Raw genomic sequence first — 2,184 nt, forward strand, 5'->3', positions numbered from 1 at the left:
TTTTGAAGAATCTCACCCCTGTGGCAGCATTCTTTCCTGTCAGTATACTAATGACAATATCAAGGTATTGGTCACATAGGTATTGCGTTGTTGCGTGCATAGCTTTGTCTAACGCCTCTTTCACCCTCCCACTGTGGTAACCACCAAGAATCTTACTGATAGTACCATAAACACTACCTAACTGCGAAATAAAACTGGCCTTCTCTAAGGTTGGACTGGCTCAAAAACCCGTTGGCGAAAACTAACTCAGTTTTGAACGGCGCCTGTAACACGCCCCCTCGCCCATGGATTTCTGAAGAGAAACTAGTGCAAACCTATGTATTTCCTTCGTCTCCATATAGAACAGCATGGCACCGAAGTACTTGATATTCCCGTCGTTGCCCGGTCCTTGCCACCCCCACTCGTTGTTCCCCTTACGGCGGGCATGCATACTGACTATACGACCAAAGTTACGCTATTTTTTTCGCACAATATTCGTCATCCAAAGAACACATTTCCAAACGTTGGTCTCTTTGTCGCGCAGAGTTCGTACTTATAGATTAGGGTTCATGGACTGCACCAACTTGAAGAAGTTGAGAAAGTCGCTCCTGAGGGGAGGATTAGAGGTGAATATTAAAGGATAGCATTAGAGGTGCGGATAGAGGTGAGGATTAGAGGTGGGCATTAGAGGTGAGCATTAGGGGGTAGCATTGGAGGGGAGCATTAGAGTGGATACTATATATTGTATAGAAGTATTGTTATAGTATAGTTTATTGTTTTTAACTATAAATTACTTGCCCATTCATAGCTTCTTCACATTCCGTCATCTTCACAAACTCCGCGATGCACTCGTCCGATATATCCTTGCCAAGTGCAAAAGTGCTGGACCTCTTAATATAAGATGGCAAGGTCTTAGCGTCGTCAAAGAGTTGCTGGCTCATCTTTCAAATCTTATTGCGTGTTTGACTGCGTTCTGAATATACATGGAAGTATATAAGTTTTAGCGCGTGACAGGTGATCTAAACCAAGTATGGTGTGTTATAAAAAATGACCCATGGTAGAACTTACGATTCTGATGTTATGTATATGTTTAATCTGGGCTGTGACGGATACTTCCGTTGGATGCAGCGACAGTATGTACTTTCGGAACTCGTTCGTCGGTCATTTCCGCAAGACCATGGTCACTAGGACGCTTTTCGTCTGCAAATATATAACTTGTTAATGAATTGTATTAGAGTTCACCTCTTTTGCACACCTCTTTCGCCCATCTCTCTCTCACACCCCTGTTGAACACCTTTTATATAGTCCACTTCTCAAATACACCTTTTCTGAACAACTTAGTTACTTACCTCGCTTCCGAAGTTGTCCCATTTGAATATTTTCCCACTGACTACAAATGATACGATACAGTTGCATGCTCATCACTGGAATTGCATCCACCAGTGAGTATTATACGATGGGCGCTTGGAGCGACCCAACCGTCATATTTATAATCAGCCCTAAATGGAGTTTTCTCAAAACCTGGCGGTGCTTCCGTATGCACAAAGTTAAGCTGAATGAATAAAACAATATTAAGTTAGTCATAGCAGCGATGCGCGATAATGCTAGGCGTAACTAGCTTACCTTAAATTTGCAACCACATTTTATGGTTTATGGAATGCCTAGTGTGATGAACTGAAGCTCGGTTAGTTTCCTGCTCTACTTTCTTCTCCTCACTTCTTGGCGCCTCGCTAATTTTGCGGTAGTACCGCTTCTATTGCAACTCAATAACCCTTTCCCTCGCTTCAAGAATGCGCCGCTACATAGCACCACTCCCATTTTGGCAGCAAGAGTATCGCAAAACAACTTTGCCTGAGCATAGCTTGGAAATTTCTATCTGGAAAAAGTTCATCCTCCCAGATACACCTTTTTAGAATGTTCTCAGGTGTATGATCATACTCATGTTCGCGTCTTGTCGGACGGTCCCAGAATGCCTTATTGGGTACCAATTTCGGCAGACCGCGTTCGTCAGGTATGTTATCTCCAGCCTCATCACTGCCACCGCCATCACCGCCATCGTTACCGCTATTACCGTCGACGCCTGTGCTGTGTTCGCTATCGTAGCTTTTATCCCAGTCGATACTGTCTTCACTGCCTGTGTGCACTAATTCGTTAACAAAATCTGTCATATCAATATTATCAGCATCCTCATTCTGCTTTTTCTCA

At 43.5% G+C, this 2,184-nt stretch overlaps 1 protein-coding gene across 1 annotated transcript; it reads right to left on the reverse strand.

The window, feature by feature from the left end:
- Nucleotides 1–532: 532 nt before the first annotated feature.
- On the reverse strand, nt 533–2,147 carry SARC_11885 (hypothetical protein; the record flags this gene model as incomplete). Its single annotated transcript, XM_014294020.1, has 2 exons — nt 533–587; nt 1,885–2,147. 2 exons carry the CDS (start codon nt 2,145–2,147, stop codon nt 533–535), a joined length of 318 nt encoding a protein of 105 aa, XP_014149495.1.
- Nucleotides 2,148–2,184: the final 37 nt, after the last annotated feature.

The sequence above is a fragment of the Sphaeroforma arctica genome, assembly GCF_001186125.1.
Source record: "Sphaeroforma arctica JP610 unplaced genomic scaffold supercont1.1936, whole genome shotgun sequence".
Taxonomy (NCBI): Eukaryota; class Ichthyosporea; order Ichthyophonida; genus Sphaeroforma; species Sphaeroforma arctica.